We start from the raw sequence: 18,909 nt of genomic DNA on the forward strand, positions 1-18,909 counted from the left end.
CAGACATTAGCAAATATGTCGCTGAATCCAAGTCGACCTTCCTCTTCAGAGGTAAGAAAATCTTTTTATACTAAAATATAACAAAAACTTGCTTATTTTTGAGAAGTTTTTAAAAAGGAAAAACATGAATTATATAAAGTATTAGATATTGACTGCACCATGATCCCAACTTCACGTATCCCATTGTCTGATTACACTTATGTCTGTGGCCCACTTCCTCTGCTACTCCATTGTATTGGGTCCTCTAATAGGTTGATCTAACACATTTCGTTTCCTTTTTTTGCTATTCCTCAACTGATGGCCCCCTCAATATCTCGCTTAAGTTCCACAGGGCTGTATTTATCAGTCCCTTGCATATACTTTTCACTCCTTGCCCCTCTCTCATTTCATTATGCTCCCTGGCAAAACCACACACATGGTTAATCCTTTTCTGCACCTATTCTATACCTACCCCTGAATAGCTATACATGGGTGGAGAAAAATACCAGCATAAGGACTATTTTCACTTTAAATACATGACCATGAATCTTTTGCTGGTAGTAAATCTTACTATCTGCCACTCTTTCATTCACTCTTCCACTCTTCTAGACAAGTATTTCATACCATCTTGGACCTCTAATACCTTCTCCCCATTTTCTGTTAAACTAACTACAATCAAGCTTTCACCTCCACTATTCCACCAAACTGTTAAATTCTCTATCTCTTGTGAACAGTTAACTTTACTGTTAAATTCTTGTTAAATTTACCTCTTTATTACTAAATCTATTGTTTAATTCTTATCCTAAGCATACTTGATCTGTGTGTGCACAACAGTAGACACTATTAATCACTCTCTCTTCTTTGACATAATTCCTTTATTGGCTTCTAGTACACACATTATCTTGGTTTCCCATCTATCTCACTGGTTATTAATTCTCAGTCTTCTTTGCTGAGTCATCTTGGCCTTTTTATATAATATTGGAGTTTCTCAGGGTTCAGCTCTTTGTTATCTGTCTACACTCATTCCTTGATGATCTCTTCCAGTCTAATAGATTTAAATATAATACCAACGATTTCCAAATTTATATCATCGTCATCCCAGTCCTCTTTCCTAAGCTTCAGATTCATGTATACATATATTCAACTTACTAATTGACATATCCACTTGGATGGCCAATAGACATCTTAAACTTAACATATCTGAAACTGGATCTTTTTCCCCTCCCAAAAACCTGAACTACCCATGACTTCCCCCATCTCAGGTGATATCAAATCTATCCTTTGAGTATCTGAGGCCAAATGCCTTGGAATCATACTTGATTCTTCTTGCATACTCGACTCTTTCCTTTCAAACTCCACTTCCAATGGATTGACCCTAACTTTAAAATACATACAAAGTCTGACTACTTCTCATCACCTCTACTGCTAGTACATTGGTCTGAGCTACCATCATCTCACACTAATTATTTCAATAGCTTCATAACAGCTTCTCATTTTTTGCCTCTTACCGTCTGTCTTGGCTATTACTCCTTTAACCCAAGTAATAAAATTTAGAAAGATTTAAAAGTAAAGTATTATGCATGTCCTGATATAATGCAATATGAAATACAGAGCACCATTTATAAAATATTCTTGCTCCCTATGGTTAACCTGTGTCATTTGAAGGCTGTACAGTTAACTGTTTACAAGAGATAGCTTGGAGAAACAAGTTAAATGATACCTTAGAGATAATGAGGTAAATTTAGAATGTAGGACATTGCATAAGATAACTAGCCCAATCTCTTTAAAATGTCAATGCTGTGAAGATTGAAAAACAAACAAACAAAAACCCACAGGCTTGGGAAACTCTTCAAGATTAAGATTTTTTTTTTTTAATTTTGGAATATTACGGGGATACAAATGTTTTGGTTACATGGATTGCTTTTGTACTCCTTGAGTGAAAATTATAAGTGTGCCCATCACTCAGATAGTGTACATTGTACCTGTTAGGTATGATTTCACTCATGCCCTCCTCCCCCCTCCCACCTGCATGATTTCTGTTGAATTTTACTTCTATCTGTGCGCATGAGTGCTGATTGGTTAGTTCCAATTTAATAGTGACTACATGTGGTGTTTGTTTTTCCATTATTGCGATACTTCACTTAGGAGAATGATCTCCAGTTCCATCCAGATCAAGGTTTCTAAAAGACATAACAACCAAATGCAGTGTGTGATACTTGATTGAATTCCAGATTGAAAAAACATTGTGAGGACAATTGGGCAATTGGAAAAATTTAAATATGGACTGGAAAATTTAAAGAATAAGGAATTTTAATTTTCTTAAATGTGAAAATGATATTATGATTATGTTAGAGAAGTCCTTATTTTTAGAAGATGGATGCCAAAGTATTTAGGGATATATTGTCATGATGTCTGATTACTTTAAATATTATATTGAAAGACAGGGAGAGAGAGAGAAAGAGGAGTATTCTTTTAATTTACATGTATATAGGTTTAAAATTTTTCATATTAAAAATATAAAACAGAAGTTAGATTTTGTCATGCTTCTGTTAAAACCCTGCATTGGCTTCCATTTTATAAGGTGAAAATGGCCCAGAAGGCCCTACTTAATTTGTTCCCCTTCTACCTCCTTATTTTTCTGACCTTATCTCCTAATTCCTCTCTCTCCTGGACACTCTGCTTCAATCCTACTGGCATGCTTTCCTCTTAAGTCCTTTGCTTTAGCTCTTCCTGGATATCTTTCCTTCTAGTTCTTCACTTGACTAATTCCTTCTTTCCCTTAAGTCCTTACTCAGATTTCACCTCTTCCATGAGACCTACCCTGACTATTCTATTTAAAACTGAAATTTTCTCTATCCCATTGTTTTCCCAGTCTTTCTTACCCTGCTCTGCTTTTTCTTTTTTCTAGTAATTACCACTTTCTACTATACTATATAACCTATTAGTGTCTTATATTCATTGTTTATTGTCTGGATCCCTTACAGAACCAGGACTAGTCTGAGGCAAATGAGGTACTTGCTGTGGATGTAAAATTTAAGGGAACACCAAAAAAAAATTTTTAATTAAAATTAATGCAAAAAAATCCATGATGAATATATCAACATCTTAAATAGAAAAAGGATCCAATAATGTCATTTCTAGCCATTTTGAAGCCTAACGCAAAAGGAAAAAAAATATATAGATATATACACACACACGCACATATACAAACACATCTTTTAATGTATTTTTAAAATGGCTAATGGTTTTAATGAAAATATTAATGATTTGCTTCCATTTGAGTCAGGAAAGTAAGATTATAATAAATTAGTGTTTCAGTGTAAATAGAACATTTAACCTTAAAATAATGTTGTAAGCTTTAACATATATATTTTAAAATTTTTCAGTTTTCTTTCAACTACGTTGCTGTTCTAGAAAATTTAACCATTAAAAATGTATTTCTTTTTAGAAACTTGTATATATTTTGTTCAAGAAATATTTTCCACCTATAAAATATTAATGTAGTTGTAAATAAGGTCATATTTACTTCATACTTCCTAAGGTTTTACAAATATTTAATAGTGTGCTAGGGAATAATTTTTTAAATACTCTGGTGTTCAAAATGCACCATATAGCAAACTTCACTATCAGAGCTATACAAACATTTTAAATTGTTGGTTAATATTTCATCATCAAAAGTATAGGAGTAATTTCTTTGTTTATAAAAACAACTTAAAACCTTCAGTTTAAGAACTGAGGGTTCTTTGAAAAGAACCTTTTATATCCTATAGAAATTAATAATATTAATAGTAGATCATATTCAAACTTTTAAAGTTTTGTCAGATATTTAATATTGCAGTTAGAGTATAATCATTTAAATGCTTTGGTTTTTAATATTCAGTAAATATCAAAACTTCATTAGACTAAGAGATAGGACTGTACTTACTATAGTTCTGCTTCTGTTGTAGTAATCTAAATATTATTCTAAATAGAAGGATTCTAATCAAGGATATAACAAAACATTAATAGAAAAATAAATAGTTATATATAAGCACAGACAAGCTTATAGACATGCCTTGTGTAAGAGAAACCATTCCTTTCCCTATCACTAGTTAGGAATGGGTTTATCCTAGAATTCTGGGGAACAGACATGTTCTCCAAACCACAGTATTAACCCTTTTGCAGGTACTGAGAGCTAGCAATAATTAGAACTGTAGCAGACAATATACAAAGGATAAAGATTCTACAAGGTCACCCCAATGGAGTTGAGTAGGTGGGGAAAGATTGGTGATAAAAAAAACTGGTCTTGGCACTCTTGTATTTACTGGGGAATCACAGAAGGGACACCATATGCCAAAGTTGTTGAGATAATCTAGGAGCCACATCTATAACACATCTATATTGTTTCCAAGGTAAAATGTGCTCCAAGTGCCAAGTAGCCAATTTAAGAATGAATTTTTGGTTCTTCATTTTGTTTTTTGTTTGTTCAGAGGTGTATATGTGTATTCTGTCTATTTCACTTATTTATTAAACTTAAAATTCTATAGGATATTAATTGATTTTTTTTCACTTTAAAAATATTTTAACTGCTGTTCTTCTCAATTTATTCAGTTGGTGGAACTTCATGTTTTTTATGTCCCTGAAGGATCATGGAACTATAAATTAAATACCATTTCTATAGAAGTTGTTAACAAATTCATTTCAGCTGGATTTATAAGGCAAGTATTTTGTTATCATGTAACAACAACAACATGCCTGAAAAAGAATCCTTTTCTTCTGCAGAGAAAAATGCTTTCTGGAAATTTAAAAATTATAATTGAAAAATATCTTGTCCATGTGATGGATCCATTTCCTAACTTAATGAATACTCTCAATAAATAGTTCTATGTAACAAATCAAACATTGCTGTAGGAACAGATCACTTGGCCATAATACTGTTACCCAGAAAATTGTATAACCTGTATATTATGTTTATACACAAAGAGAAGTAAGAGAGAAGTTATCTGAAATAAAAACCTGTTGAAGTAGCTGTGAATAATAGTTAAAGCAATATATCTGCAATGCACTTTTCTCTGAACTGTTTAAAAATATAAACAAAGAACATATGTATATGTGTACTATGTACACTTATCTGTATATATGTGTATATTTTTACATTCACAGAAATACATATGACACATATCTCACTGCCTGTTGTTATCTCTCTTGACCGCACCTTTCTTTCTAATCTTCTTCATCACTTTATTCAGCCACATCAGCCTCCTTTCTGTTCTGAAACACATCAGACATGCCCCTACCTCAAGACCCTTGTATTTGCTGTTCCTTTTGTCTAGAATGTGTTTTCTGCCCTAACCTCATTTCCTTTAGGTCTTTACTCAAATACTACTTTTTATGTAGGTATATTCTATCACTGTATTTTAAATCACAGCAACAGTCCCTTTGTCCCTTCCCTGTTTTATTTTTCTCTGTAGTACTTAGCAGTGTCTTATGAATTATATTTTTTACTTATTTACTTTGTTAACTTTTCTCTCTCACCACTAGATTATAAAGTCTATGAGGACAAATATTTTTTGTCCGTTTTGTTGATTACCATATTCCTATCCCTTGGAACAATGTTTGATATGTAGTAGGTGCTCAATAAATATTTGTTGATTGAATGCATGTATTATCTTTCTATATATATAATATTTCCCATAAGATCCTAGAAAAACAAGAACACAGAACAGTAGCATAAATGGTGTCTTTAAATTTTAGACATTGAGGAATGAAGTATTCCTTTTTTTTTTTTTTTTTTTTTTTTGTTGAGACAGAGTCTCACTTTGTTGCCCAGGCTAGAGTGAGTGCCGTGGCGTCAGCTTAGCTCACAGCAACCTCAAACTCCTGGGCTCAAGCGATCCTACTGCCTCAGCCTCCCGAGTAGCTGGGACTACAGGCATGCGCCACTATGCCCGGCTAATTTTTTCTATATAGATTTTTTTAGGTGTCCATATAATGTCTTTCTATTTTTAGTAGAGACGGGGTCTCGCTCAGGCTGGTCTCGAACTCCTGACCTTGAGCAATCCACCCGCCTCGGCCTCCCAGAGTGCTAGGATTACAGGCGTGAGCCACCGCGCCCGGCCAGGAATGAAGTATTCCTAATAAGCAAAGATGTGGAATCTGACATTTGATTATTTTAAAAAATGTTAAGTACTAGTTACTCCTGCCAAACTTGCAAAATAAATATCTGTGGCTAAATTATTCTTTGATATATGTATAAGATTATATAAATTCCATTATAAAGTTTTAACAATAAAATTTGGAGGTAAATTAGCAAAGTGGATGATCATTTTCCTTTTCAGTACAAAAAGAACATTTATAAATGGTGTTCATATGCATAATTTTAAAATGCAGACTTTTAAACATTTATTTTAAAAGATATTTATAAAAGACCTACAAAGTACCAGGCAATGTAGAAACATAATGTATTAATATTAAATAATATCTGACATATTAAACCAATATTTATGTTTGAGCTAACTAAAGTTACTGAATCATTAGTATATCCAAAATCTATTTAGTTTTATACATTGTAAGGCAATTTTATGATATTTCAGAGTATCTCCTCAACTTACTTTACAAGCCCTGAGGGAGCATCTTGGTGAGTTCCTTGGTGAAGATGCTGTTGCAGAAAAATTTTTATTTCTGAAATGCATTGGAAATAATTTAGCTGTGGTAAGTTTTCTTAATTTTTTCTTCTGATTAAGGAAAAGCATTGCTTATCAAATTATGTTTCTTAAATGTTTATTAACTCAGCTTCTTAAAATACTATGAGATACGTAATCTTAATCATAATGAAATGGAAATATCACTAAGCACACAGATCAAGAAAGATGGATCTCATTGGCCTCATTGTCAAGCATACAATGATGGGTTTTTTTACAAGTGAATTTCCTTGAGAAGAAAAGACAAATTTAAAATGTGATCATATAAGTAATACATTTTTAAATTTAAATGACAGTTTTTAAAAGTGTTTTACACAAGTTCTTGTGTTCTGGAGAAAAATGCAGTTCTCATTGCTTAGGCCACAGCTAGCCTCATTTGGTGTGAAAATGATAAGGCTCTAACATATTTTTCTTTTTATAATACTTTTGGTGTCAGCTATTATCTATTGAACTTCCTACTTGTAGTTTCTATGATTTAGTGGCATAATATTTGAAGTGGAGAGTATTCCTAGCTGAAATTCCCTATCTAACAAGCCCTCAGACCTCAAAGTTTCTGGTTTCTCATATCTGTATAAGGTTTATTTCTTTAATCAAGATTTTCTATATTTAAACTCTTTAAAATGTCGTATATTCTTATTTCACTCTAGTTAACATATTGTCATTATGATATATCTATGTGATTATTTAACGTTTAACTCTATCATGAGATATTATTAATAGTTCCTTGTGGGCAGGGGCTTTATTTTATTCAACATTATATTTATAACCAGTGCCTAACAAGGTGCTTTGCACTTAGAGGTGTTTAAATGTTTATTGAACAAATTAAATAATAATGGAAGAAATAAGAATTTTCCCTCAAAATACTACTATAATTTTGCTATGTGGGATTCTTGAGATCAGTAGCTAAATGAGCAGAAGCGTTTGTCATTAGGGTTCTATTTGGTATGCCAGAATATTAATTTACTGATCACTAAGTTAGTTTTCCTCAAACAGGGAAGAAAATGAACAGTACTCATAATCTTTTGTTTTTTTTTCATGATATATAAATATATAAAATATCAATCACAGAATCTCAGATTGGAAGGGACCTTAAAAGTAATTTAGGTCAACTTCTAAAATCCTTCTAATATTTTATTATTTTCAACAAATATTTATTGATGTTTGTATATATTCAAAACTAGAAAAAAGAAATGGACACAGATCCTACCTTTAAAGAGTGTTCAGTGTAGTGGTGAAGAGAAAATATAGAATATAAATAAATAAAATATCATATTTTATGTATTCAGAAGAAAAAGAGATTAATTCTAGCAGGGGAAGAGGGGAGGTAGAAAACTTTAAGGAAGAAGTGACATTCAGTTTCAATCTTGAAAGATAAATATTTGATATTGCAAAGATGAAGGGTGGGAAAATCTTTCTGCACAGAGAAAATAGAATGAGCACAAAAGTAGAAAAGCAGGCAACTAATAAAGAATAAGTAGTTAATTTTTTTAATGGAGCATTGACTACATGAAAGGGAATAGTGGGGAACAAGTTATAGTTTGTTGAAGGTCTTAAATGCCAGATTAAGAGTTTGAATTTTTTTCTGAAGCCATGGAGTTTTTGAGCAAAAGGGTGACATGATTAGAGCCTTCAGTAAAATTAATTGGGCCTCACCAAGAAGGATGTGGATGGAAGTGGGAGCAGACTAGAGGCAGGGATTCCAGCTAGAAGGCTTTTACAGTAGTCTGGGAAAGAGATAAGGAGGGCCTAAGGAATAGGCTGCTGCTTATATTTCATCTACTACCATCTTCTTCTTAGTTTTATACTTCAGCCACAAAAATCTTTCTTTGGTCCTCAAATATCGCAAAGTCATTTCTGATTTTTAGTCCTTAAGCTTGCCTGGAAATCATTTCCCCCTGATTTTCAGATAGCTGGCTGCTGCTTTTCATAATTCGGGTCTCAGCTCAAGTATTATCTTTTCAAAAAGGCCTTTCCTCACTACCTAGTTTCTAGATATTCTTTCTTCAAGTGAGTCTCTATTACATCACTGTTTTATTTACATAAAACATATATCACAATCCTAAATCATTTTTATGTATTTAATATCTGCTCCCGCAGGTAGAAGATAAGCTCTATGAGAACAGGGACTTTGCCTTATTTATCACTGTATCCCTACCAAGTACAGCACTGCCTGACACATAGTATACCCTCAGTATTTGTTAAATAAATAAGTAATAAATGAATTCTATGGTTTGAATATGTAGGAAATAAAGTTTACTAGGGTAGCCCCTGGAGTCAGATTACCTGGTTTTGAATCTCAACTTGGATAGTTCCTAGTTACATAATCTTGGACAAGTTATAATACTTAGCTTTTCTTTGCCTCAGTCCCCTTTTCTGTAAGCTATGGATGTGACATTTTAAGGATTTACTGAGCTAATATATATAAGGCACTTAGAATAGTGCTTGGCTAATAGTGAGTCCATGCAAGTGATAACCATAATTATTATTAAATGGCATAGAATTTCTATTATTTGGTTCAGTGAGTAAAAGTAGGATTATGTTCCACATTTTGTGGAATCTAGTCATAGATACTAGCTTTTAAATTTGATTTATATGCCACAAATATATGCCTTCTGCAAAAAAAGAAAAAAAGTGGAGGTAAAATTGAAAAATGTTACAAAAGCTCTGATTTCTTCTTCTTTATTTCTAGGTGAAAGAAAAGCAAGAATCAGAACTGAAACTCAAATCATTTGCTCCTCCATATGTATGTAATGTGACATTTTAAATTTATGCTAATTTTTAAGTCTATACTACTTTTTAATTATGAACTAATTTTTAAATTTTTCTATGTTTAGGCTCTTCAACCAGAATTATATTTGCTTCCTATAATGGACCATTTAGGAAATGTTTATTCAGCATCATCAACAGTTACTTTAGATGAGCAGCAGACTAATAATGGTGTTACTGAGGCTGATGGAACAATCCACAGACCAGTTAGTTTAACTTTGTCAAAGGAAGAACTTGGAAGAGATCCCAGTTTTTTAGAAAACACTTGGAAAGAGCTTCTTAACAAGAATCAGGAAGAAGGTGATTTCAACTGGCATGGGAAAGACAAAGAAGTTATTATAGTACATTTTAGCAGTCAAGTCTGTGAGCAAATTCTGGGCAAACCTAGTCTTACAAATATAAGCAGTATAAAAGGAAAGCTACTGTTCAATTTAGGGATTTAAAAAAAAAATACTTTAGCCAGGTGGAAGAAAAAGAACAATTTAAGTACTATGTTAATATAAAAACAAAATCAAAATAGTTACAGCACTTAAATAAACTCTACCACCTTCACTTTTTTTTATTATAAAACAGTTTCAGATAAAAGTAAGGCTACAGGGAAAGAGAAAGGAAGGATTACTGCATAAAACTTTAGTATTATTCAGAGGACAGAAGGATCAGGAAAACAATATCAAACCAAAGCAAAAACAACTCTAATGTTGGGAGACGTGTATTTCAAAGAATTTTTAAATATTTAAATCTGGTTACACCTATCCATTTACTAATAACTTGATTCTTAAAAAGTGGTAGATAATTAAAAATACTCAAATCAAAATTAAACTCATGTAACTAAAACTGACTACACTCTCTAAGAATTTATAGAAAAAAAATCCGTTGAACTTTTATACCATATTACATAAGGAAATAAACTGTGAGGGAAAAGCACTCATGCCAAACATTTATAAATAAAATTAACCCCCCAGAAACAAATGACAACATTTATTACAACTACAGAATATATTCTTAACGAGTTAACATTTCTTGCATTCTGAGTTTATGGTATACCCAGAGATGTTCCAAATTTAGCACTTTCTTTAATCTTAGGAACATTTAATATTTACTGTTTATTACTTGATGCCAGGGAGATACTCAGTGAGAGTCTTTATCTTCTTCTGTATCTGGACATGTCTCTGCTTTCCAGTCATAATAATCACTTAAAGGAAAATCACTTTAAGGGGAAAAAAAAAATAGGAAACAAAAATTCAGAGTGGAATCCCAGTATTCTGGAACATTGCAAGGTCAAGTGGCTAATGAAGTGGGCAATTGCCCTGCATAAAGCTTTGAGTAGTATCATATGTCACACGTTGGGCTATTGGCCAAATTCCTGAACTATTCTCCTTGCATGAAACTCCTTCAAAAGAAACTTTGGTGGGAGTTTTTAATTCTATGAATTCTGTGCAAATGTGGTTTTTAAATGTTAATAATTTTTTAGTGCTTTACTCCAAAAAAAATTATGCTTTAAATGAGAAGCCAGTGTATGCTCATTTTCAAAAGTTCTAGAAACATTGGTAAGTAAAGAAAATGAAGATTAATAACAATTTCACCACCCAGATATAGCTTCTGTTAGTATTTTGGTGTATATTTTTCCAGTTATTCTTTTCAGTTCTTATATATTTTTTCTTTTTCTTTTTTTTTTTTTTTTTGTTATTTCAGCTTATTATGGGGGATACAAAAGTTCAGGTTACATACGTTGCCCATGTACCGCCTGTCTCCCGAAGACAAAGCTCCAGGCGTGTCCATTCCCCAGACAGTGCACATTGCACTTATCATGTAGATATATACCCATCCCCTTCTCGCATCCCCCGCCTCCCCGAGTCAGCACCTTCAAGCGTGACCGTTCCCCAGATGGTGCGCAACGCATTCATCATGTAGGCATACACCCATCCCCTCCCCCCACCCCCCACCTCAGTCTGATATCCGATTGGTATCATTCCCAGATGTGAATTTAGGTGATGATCAGGGAAACCAATTTTCTGGTGAATACATGAGATGCTTGTTTTTCCATTCTTGGGATACTTCACTTAATATAATGGGTTCCAACTCTCTCCAGGAGAACCATAGAGATGTCGTATCTCTGTTATTTCTTATAGCTGAGTAATACGCCATGGTATACATATACCACAGTTTACTAATCCATTCATGAATTGATGGGCATTTGGGTTGTTTCCACATCTTTGCAATTGTGAATTGTGCTGCTATAAACATTTGGGTACATGTGTCTTTGTTATAGAATGACCTTTGTTTCTTTGGGTAGATGCCCAATAATGGGATTGCTGGATCGAATGGTAGGTCTACTTGAATCTGTTTATGATATCTCCATAATACTTTCCACAGGGGTTGCACTAGTTTGCAGTCCCACCAGCAGTGTATGAGTGTTCCTGTCTCTCCGCATCCACGCCAACATGTGTTGTTTTGGGACTTTTTGAGAAAGGCCATTCTCACTGGAGTTAAGTGATATCTCATTGTGGTTTTGATTTGCATTTCTCTGATGATTAGGGATGTTGAGCATTTTTTCATATGTTTGTTAGCCATTCTTATATCTTCTTTTGAGAAATTTCTATTCATGTCATTTGCCCACTTTTTGATAGGGTTGTTTGATTTTTTCTTGCTGATTTTCCTGAGTTCTAAATAGATTCTTGTTATCAGTCCTTTATCTGATGTGTAGTATGCGAAAATTTTTTCCCATTCTGTAGGTGGTCTGTTTATTCTCGTGACTGTTTCTTTGGCTGTGCAGAAGCTTTTTAATTTAATCAGGTCCCATTCATTTATTTTTGTTGTTGCGGTGGTTGCCTTAGGGGTCTTCTTCATAAATTCTTTGCCTAGGCCAATGTCTGTAAGAGTCTTTCCTACATTTTCTTCTAGAATTCTAATCGTTTCACACCTAAGGTTTAAGTCTGTTATCCACTGTGATTTGATTTTTGTGAGAGGTGAAAGCTGTGGGTCCTGTTTCAGTCTTCTACATGTGGCTATCCAATTTTCCCAGCACCATTTAGTGAATAGGGATTCTTGTCCCCAGAGTATGTTTTTGCCTGCTTTGTCAGAGATTAGGTGTCTATATAAGGATGGTTTTATATTTGGATTTTCTGTTGTGTTCCACTAGTCTCTGTCCCTGCACTTGTGCCAATACCAGGCAGTTTTAAGAACCACAGCCTTGTAGTATAGTTTGAAGTCTGGCAAATTAATACCTCCCATTTTGTTTTTATTGCTTAAAATTGCTTTTGCTATATGGGGTCTTCTCTGATTCCATACAAAGTGTATAATTATTTTCTCTACATCTGTGAAAAATGATGTTGGTAATTTAATAGGGATTGCATTGAATCTGTAGATCACTTTGGGTAGTATAGACATTTTAACAATGTTGATTTTTCCAATCCACGAGCATGGTATGGTTTTCCACCTATTTACAAGTTCTGCTATTTCCTTCCTCAGTGTTTCATAGTTTTCCCTATAGAGGTCCTTTACCTCTTTAGTTAGATATATTCCTAGATATTTTATTTTCTTTGTTGCTATTTTGAAGGGTATTGAGTCTTTAATTTGGTTCTCCGGTTGACTGTTACTGGCATATATGAATGCCTCTGATTTGTGTATATTGATTTTGTAACCTGAGACTTTGCTGTATTCGTTAAGCAATTCCAGGAGTCTCTTGGTTGAATCCTTGGGGTTTTCCAGATATAACATCATATCATCAGCAAAGAGTGAGAGTTTGATCTCTTCCTTCCCTATTTGGACTCCCTTGATTCTGCTCTCTTGCCTGATAGCTCTCGCAAGGACTTCCAATACTATGTTGAAAAATAATGGGGACAGTGGGCAGCCTTGTCTGGTTCCAGTTCTAAGTGGGAATGCTTTCAGTTTTTCCCCATTCAGTATGATGTTGGCTGTGGGTTTGTCATATATGGCTTGTATCATTTTTAGGTAGGTTCCATCTATGCCTATTTTGTTAAGCGTTCTTATCATAAAAGGGTGTTGAATTTTGTCAAATGCTTTTTCTGCATCTATTGAGAGGATCATATGGTTTTTATTTTTGCTTCTATTTATGTGGTGAATTACATTTATAGATTTACATATGTTGAACCACCCCTGCATCTCTGGGATGAAGCCCACTTGGTCGTGATGGATTATTTTTTTGATAAGCACTTGGATTCGATTTGCTAAGATTTTATTGAGAATTTTTGCATCTATATTCATAAGAGAAATTGGTCTGTAGTTCTCTATTTTTGTTGCATCCTTTCCTGGTTTTGGTATCAATGTTATGTTGGCTTGGTAAAACGTGTTGGGGAGAATTCTATCCTTCTTAATATTGGAGAATAGTTTATGTAGGATGGGCACCAGTTCTTCTTTGTATGTGTGGTAAAATTCAGGTGTGAACCCATCTGGACCAGGGCTTTTCTTTTTGGGAAGGTTTTTTTATTGCTGTTTCGATTTCAGTTCTTGATATTGGTCTATTCAGGAACTCTATTTCTTCCTGGTTGAATCTGGGAAGGCTATGTGTTTCTAAAAATTTGTCCATTTCCTCCACATTTTCCAGTTTGTGTGCATAAAGATTCTTGTAGAATTCATAGATGATATCGTGTATGTCTGTGGCATCGGTTGTGATTTCTCCTTTCATGTTCCTAATGGAGGTTATTAGAGATTTTTCTTTTCTGCTCTTGGTTAGTCTAGCCAGAGATGTGTCTATTTTGTTTATCTTTTCAAAGAACCAACTTTTTGTTTTATTAATTTCCCTTATAGTTTCTTTGTTGTCTTTTTCATTTAATTCTGATTTAATCTTAGTAATTTCTCACCTTCTGCTGGGTTTAGGGTTGGTCTGTTCTTCTTTCTCCAGCTCTTTGAGTCTATTCATTAGGTTGTCTATTTGCAAGTTTTCTGTCTTTTTGATATAGGCATTTATGGATATGAATTTTCCTCTCAGGACTGCTTTAGCTGTGTCCCATAGATTTTGATAAGTTGTGTCTCCATTGTCATTTAATTCAAAGAAACTTTTAATTTCCATCTTGATTTCTTCCTTTATAGAATAATTGTTCAGGAGAAATTTGTTTAGCTTCCATGACTTTCAGTAGGAATGAGGATTTCTGTTTGGGTTCATTATTACTTTTATTCCGCTGTGATCTGAGAAGATGCATGGTATAATTTCTATTTTTTTAAATTTTTTAAGACATGCTTTATGGCCTAGGATATGGTCAATCTTAGAGAATGTCCCGTGAGCTGATGAGAAGAATGTATATTCTGTGGACTTTGGGTAGAATGTCCTGTAGATGTCAGTCAGGCCCATTTGTTCTAGCATTCTATTTAAGTCTATTATTTCTTTGTTTATTTTCTGTTTGGAGGATCTGTCCTGTACTGTCATTGGGGTGTTAAAGTCTCCAGCTATTACAGTATTGTTATCTATCATTTGGTTCAGATCAAGTAGGGTTTGCTTTATGAATCTGGGTGCACCTAAGTTGGGTGCATATATATTAAGTATAGTCATGTCTTCTTGTTGAATTGTGCCTTTCACCATCATATAGTAACCATCTTTGTCTTTTATTACTTTTGTTGGTTTAAAAACTAAGTTATTGGAAATTAAGACTGCCACACCAGCTTTCTTTTGGCTGCCGTTTGCTTGAAATATCGATTTCCATCCTTTTATTTTCAGTCTAAATGCATCTTTGCAGGTTAGGTGAGTTTCCTGAAGACAGCAGATACTTGGTTTGTGTTTTTTTATCCATTGGGTCAGTCTGTGTCTCTTGAGTGGGGAATTCAAGCCATTCACATTTATTGAGAGAACTGATAAGTGGGACAGATTTCTGTTCAGCTTGTTGGGTAGAACTTCACTGTTATGTTTTCTCTCTTGAGCCATTGTGGTAGCTGGAATTTGATCTTTAGCTCTTGAGTAGTTTTACATTCGTGGGTCTTTCTTGTGCTGGTCTGTGTGCAACTCTCTTTTTAGTACTTCTTGGAGGGCTGGTCTTGTCTTGGTGAATTCCCTCAGTCCTTGTTTATCTGAGAATGTCTTAATTTCTCCTTCATATAGAAAACTTAGCTTAGCTGGGTACAAAATTCTAGGCTGGGCATTATTCTGTTTTAGAAGAGTGAGAATGGGGCCCCAACCTCTTCTTGCTTGTAAGGTTTCAGTTGAGAAATCTGGCATAATTCTAATGGGCTTTCCTTTGTATGTTATTTGTTTCTTTCTCCTTACAGCTCGAAGAAGGGACTCTTTAGTGGATATTTTGGTCAGTCTGATGACTATGTGGCATGGTGTTTTCCTATTTGCTATGAATCTCCCAGGGGTCCTTTGAGCTTCTTGAACCTGTATATCTAGAGTTTTAGCAAGGCTTGGAAAATTTTCCTCAATTATGTCTTCAAATAGCTTATCCAACCCTTGCTTATTATCTTCTTCACCCTCAGGAATGCCAATAACTGTCACGTTAGGTTTCTTCACATAATCCCACATTTCTTGAAGACTCTGATCATTTCTCTTATTTCTTTGTTCTATCTCTATGACTGACTTATTTAATTGGAAAGAGTTATCTTCAGTCTCTGAGATTCTTTCCTCTGTTTGATCTACCCTGCTCTTGAGACTTTCCACACTGTTTTGTAGCTCTCTGAATAAATTCTTCATTTCTAGGAGTTCAGTTTGGTTTCTCTTCAATATTTCAATTTCTTTAGTGAATTTTTCTTCCAAATCCTGTATTTTTTTTTTTTTTTGTGGTTTCTTTGTGTTGGTTATCCATTATTTCTTATATATTATTCAGCTTGTTTATAATCCATAATTGAAATTCTTCCTGTAACATGTTGGTATTTTGAGTCTGGTTTGTGTCAATTGGTTGAGAGCTGGTATTTCTCTTTGGGGGTGAGCTTTCCGTTTGATTCTTTGTGCTCCCCGTGTTTTTTCGCTGGGCCCTTCCCATCTAGATCTATCGTTAGATCTTTTCTTACAGTTTTAGTCTGGTTAACAGCACACTTTGTACTCTGTTCTTAGGCTGTGAAGCAATCTAGGTATGTTGCTTCCTTTGTCAAGAGGGGGAGACTGTTGTGTATTGTTTAGAGTTTTTTCTACCTCAGTTGGAGGGCTGCTTCTGGTGGGTCCAGCCATAGAGGATTGGAGTGACCTAAGACTGCTTTGGCGAGCTGAGTCACTGTGTTGTGGTCTTTCAGTAAGCAGGCAGGATCCACACTAGTTGCAGGCAGAAATTCTCTCTGGGTTTTTTTTTTCCCCCCTTTGGTTCTTCCTCTATAGGGGTGGTTCCTGTCTTGCAGGAAAGACACTGGCTACGGGGAGTGGGTGGTGCCCTCGCTCGCTCAGTGCCCCAGCTGCTACAGCTCCCATGGGCAAAAGTCTGCCCTGCCCCAATGTCCCCAGGGACCAGGCTCCACACTCTCGCATCTGGAGAAGTACTCAGTGTTTACACAAGGGCAGGGCCCCTATAGAGGGTCCACGGACCAGGGGAGGGAGCCGCTCAGGGAGCCGTCCGACACCGTATGGCTCAGCAGCAGCTAGGCTGTGGGCCCCAAGATGGTGACAGATCGCTGACACTGGGAGTGACTGTTCAGGGTCCAGCAGGCACCAGAGCCGGGGGCCTGGTGAGCTCCAAAGCCCACTGTGGCTCCCCAGCTAGAAGGCCACCAGAAAAAAAAAAAAAAAGAAGAAGAAGAGCAAAGCAAAGGAAAAAAAAAAATCTGTGGTTCAGGGCTCCTATGCTGCTTTTTGCTTTAGTGCAGCTCCATCTTTCCTCGTTAAGCACGGACTCAGCTGAGATCCCCCAGGGTCTAAGCTGTCTCCCGATAATGTCTCCTGTCTGCAGAGATTATGCAAAGCCTGCGCTCTTGGCTGGGTTCATGGACTAGTGGAGCGAGCCGCCCAGGGAGCCGCTCGGCACCCTTGGCTCCGCAGCAGCTATGCTGTGGACTTCAAGATGGTGACTGTGCGCCCGCAAATCGCCCGCACTGGGGGTTAACGTTCTGAGTCTGGCAAGCACCAGAGCCGGGGGCCTGGGGAGCATAGACGCCCACCGGGGCTTCCCGGCTAGAGAACTGCCGAAAAAAGCAAAGAAATACAAAAAAAATCTGTGGTTCGGCAACCCTTTGCTGCTTTATGCCTTAGCGCAGCTCCATCCCTCCTCGCCAAGCGCGGTCTCGGCTGAGATCCCCCAGGGTCTAAGCTGTTTCCCGAAAATGCCTCTTGTCCGCAGAGCCCCACGTCTCCCACGGTGATACTGCACCGGCTTCAGGCAGGTCTCTAATTAAGTGGGTGTGGAGGTCAGCGGGGAGAACAAGCCGCTTTCCTAAGAGGCTGTCCCCGCCCCACTTGATGGTGAGGCGGGTGCAGCCGTCCTGCACTCCGCTGTCTATTGTCCATCCTGCACTTCCGGAATTTCGCGATCCTATTTCCCGTTCACCTCAGACTTTTCTTGCTCTGTGTGTCCCACATTGATTCTCCATGGATTCACACCGCTGTTCTTGTGGGGGAGCGGTCCTCTAGCGTTGTGGTAGGTTGAGATCCATGCCTTCCTCTCTGGGAGCACGAAACCAGGAGGTCACCACCACTCCGCCATCGCAGCCTCTCCTTATTTTTTATTTTTCAAAAATGAGGATACGTACAAACTTCTCAAAAGCCTCTTTTGTTTTAAAATATATCATAGATTTCATATCAGTAAATATAGATCTATATCATTATAGAATTCCCTTGAATCATAATTTATTTTCCCAACCATTTATTAATGTTTTTGCTATTATGAATAGTTCTATGAACATTTTTGTAAATGCAGTTTCATGCATTTACGTATTATTTTTATTTAGAAGTTTAACTGCTGTTTCTAAGGTAATGTAATTTTGTTGTTGTTCTTTGAATACTTTCTAACCTTATATGTCTTTCTCTAGTCACATCCTTTTCTTTCTTCCATAAAGAGAACTACTACTTTGATTTTTGTGATAGTTATTTTCTTACTTTGTTTTAATAGTTTTAGAACCCATATATGTATCCCTTAATAATATAGTTTAGTTATATCTGTTTTGAATTACATATGTGTGTGTGTGTGTGTGTGTATACATACATATTTGGACTTACTTCTTTTATTCAACATTGTAAGATCCAACCATGTTGTTACACATAACACTATTTCAGTTATTTTCATTGTTGTACTACCCCACTGTATGAATATATTACAATTTATTTACCTGGTCTACTGATAATGGATATTTGGTTAGTTGATAGTTTAGATCTATCATAAATATGCTATTACGTACGTTTTTGTACATAAGTCCTAAATGTACATGTGAAAGAGAATTGGCATTGTATACACATGTTCAACTTGACTAAACAATGTCCATGTGTTTTCCAAAGTGGTTGTACCCAGCAGCAATATCTGAAAGTTCCTATTGAACCATAGCTTGCCATTATATCAAATAGTTTGTCTCCTTGTTTCTCTGTTCCACATTCTGGATAATGTTTTCACATCTGTCTTCCAAA

At 35.5% G+C, this 18,909-nt stretch overlaps 1 protein-coding gene across 1 annotated transcript in view; it reads left to right on the top strand.

Moving 5' to 3' along the window:
* SPATA1 (spermatogenesis associated 1) overlaps positions 1-18,909 on the top strand; it is a 43,512-nt gene continuing 24,603 nt past the window's right edge. Inside the window, 5 exon segments of the mRNA XM_069480167.1 lie at positions 1-51; positions 4,570-4,676; positions 6,552-6,669; positions 9,349-9,402; positions 9,494-9,725. Of these exon segments, the coding sequence (XP_069336268.1) occupies positions 16-51; positions 4,570-4,676; positions 6,552-6,669; positions 9,349-9,402; positions 9,494-9,725 (547 nt within the window). The 5' untranslated portion in view covers positions 1-15.

This window comes from Eulemur rufifrons, chromosome 8 (genome assembly GCF_041146395.1).
Source record: "Eulemur rufifrons isolate Redbay chromosome 8, OSU_ERuf_1, whole genome shotgun sequence".
Classification (NCBI taxonomy): Eukaryota; Metazoa; Chordata; class Mammalia; order Primates; family Lemuridae; genus Eulemur; species Eulemur rufifrons.